Here is a 2,321-nt window from a genome sequence, read left to right as displayed (position 1 = left end):
TGTGTGTGTGTGTGTGTGTGTGTGTGTGTGTGTGTGTGTGTGTGTGTTAACTGAGCCCTATCCTTCTTAAAACTGTCACATGTCACTTATATTCTGTTGCTATGTGATCTTTGGCTGAGATGGCCCGTTGTGCGTCTTTCTCTCTCCCTCTCTCCCCCTTTCCCTCTGTCCCTCTCTCTCTTTCCCTCTCTCTCTTTCCCTCTGTCCCTCTCTCTCTTTCCCTCTCTCTCTCTTTCCCTCTCTCTGGTCCAAAACAAATAGTTTTCAGCAGGTTTTCATGAATATTGAAGCCATTTAGTCAACAGAGAAACTGGCAAAAACTGCAGCAGCAGTATTCTTTAGTTCTAATTCAAATACATGAAAAGAACATCACAAACACAAAGTGAAGCATGGTGTTCTCAGTGGCAGCATTTGTTTGACGATTTGTTTTATTGTGAGTGATTTCAGACAGAACGAGAGGTCACAACTGCATTCATGTAGTGTTGCCAATGCATCAAAATGATATTAATATGACCATCAACACAACAAAGTTCAGCCTTGGGAAACTGTGGTTAAGGGAGTGAATGGACCTGGACTGACATGCAACTGTTTCTGCTTGTTGCAATGCCAAATACAGCTAGTTTTTATTGTGTAAGCTTTGTTTTCTTATGCCATCATCTGTTTCAAAATGGTGCCATTTCCTCTTCCAGACGAGGTCCTTTGGATGCGACTGACTACTCCATGCAGCCCTGGTCAGGCCATTACCCCGGACCGCCCCAGGCCCCACAGGGGTACCCTCAGTCCCCCTCCTACCCGAACCCCATCCCCCAGTCTGCCCCGTCTTACCCCGGCTACCCACCCGGTCCACCATACGCACGGCCAGGAGACCCTCGGGGCGTCGACCCCGGGTACTATCCCCACCCAAGGTAATTAAAGGCATGGAAGTTGCTTTATGTCACATGATCCACGATGCTGTACGCAGAGTTTAAACGGAGTAGTCTGACTTCTCAACTCCTGTCCTCACAGTAGTGCTCGTATGATAATGGTGGACTTGTTGTTTTCTACTCCTAGCTCCCAGCAGAGAGGCCCCTTGCGGCAGGACGTTCCCCCGTCTCCTACCCCTCCGCTTCGTGGACTACGGTACGACACTATGACGCGTGGAACCGCGGGTGGAGGTTACAGGTAGGGGCGATTCGATTTCACCAATGACTCAGTTCATCAATTGTAACACCTGACGAGGGTTTCCAGATGTACGAGTAGGAGAGAAACAGCATCAGTACATTTTAAGTGAGACCACAAAACCTCACTATGCCCTGAGAACATGTTTGATTGGTTACAGGCACCTGGTGGATCCCAGTCCAGACCAGTACGTCTATACTGGGGAGGGAGGGCGACAGCAACAGCAACACCAAACCAACCCAAGACAGAAGAATGCCATGACTGCAGCCGTGTAGACGAACCCGGTCCAGAGATGAAAACGAGCCGAATGCGAACTGCTCTGTGTTGTGCAGCTCTTCTGCTCGCGGTACTCCAATGAAATAGAGTTGAAACCTCTTAATGCTGCGATTTGAATCACCATCAAACACTGTCTGCACTGTTTGAAGTATATGGTAATACACAGACAAGCAAGGTAAAGGAGGTTAATTCCAGAGTGGCCGGCGTGAGGCATAATGTCTTGTTGTTTGAAGTCATTTAAATTGCTTTGAGTCTTCCCGCAGTATAAAATTAGCAGGGGTTTTACTTGTCACTGTGCTCTGATTAAGTCGTCTCTTTCAAGAAGAGCCACAAAGATAATTAGATCTATTTAAATTAAGGCTCTACACACTCATGTTGTACCTGGTTTTACTGCTGCAGCTCCACAAACAAGTTCTCGTTGTGGTCTTGTGTCGCCATTCACAGAATTAAATGTCATTTCGTGCGATGAAGCCAAATTTATTCTCGAGACTGAATCAGTTCGTATTTACAAAAAAGTGATTGTGAGGCATTTAGTGAGCGTGAGTTGAGGTTTAGAAGATGATGGAAAATGTGTGAATAGCAAAAAACGAGTCTTTAGAAATCCTCCTTTGCTCTTGTTAGTAACGGCTGCTGAAACAAACAAGATGAAATCATCATAACTCTACAACTAAAGATATATCCTCTCAGTCAGATTAAGATTAATTTACAACATTGCATTTCAAATTGTGGATGACAGTTACAGTATTAAATGAAGTGCATTTTGAGACCGACAGTATTATCTCGACATGCAAAACAGGGAGAAAGCCACTCGAGCAATCTTTATGAAAGTACAGATGTCTTTACTTGGGACTAGTCTAATATATCACGTACAGTATTGTTTATTCAAC

General features: G+C 45.1%; 1 protein-coding gene across 1 annotated transcript in view; it reads left to right on the top strand.

The window, feature by feature from the left end:
- The window catches only part of pard3bb (par-3 family cell polarity regulator beta b), a 168,759-nt gene extending 166,932 nt beyond the window's left edge, over window positions 1–1,827 (top strand). Inside the window, exons 21-23 of the mRNA XM_031858729.1 lie at window positions 690–905; window positions 1,051–1,161; window positions 1,319–1,827. Of these exons, the coding sequence (XP_031714589.1) occupies window positions 690–905; window positions 1,051–1,161; window positions 1,319–1,433 (442 nt within the window). The 3' untranslated portion in view covers window positions 1,434–1,827. The remainder of the gene's footprint in view (window positions 1–689; window positions 906–1,050; window positions 1,162–1,318) is intronic.
- The last annotated feature ends 494 nt before the right edge of the window (window positions 1,828–2,321 follow it).

The sequence above is a fragment of the Anarrhichthys ocellatus genome, unplaced genomic scaffold (assembly GCF_004355925.1).
Source record: "Anarrhichthys ocellatus isolate YVR2014 unplaced genomic scaffold, GSC_Weel_1.0 scaffold20, whole genome shotgun sequence".
In the NCBI taxonomy this organism is placed as follows: Eukaryota; Metazoa; Chordata; class Actinopteri; order Perciformes; family Anarhichadidae; genus Anarrhichthys; species Anarrhichthys ocellatus.
The sequence above is the reverse complement of the archived record's forward strand: the minus strand, read 5'-3'. Positions and strand labels throughout refer to the sequence as shown.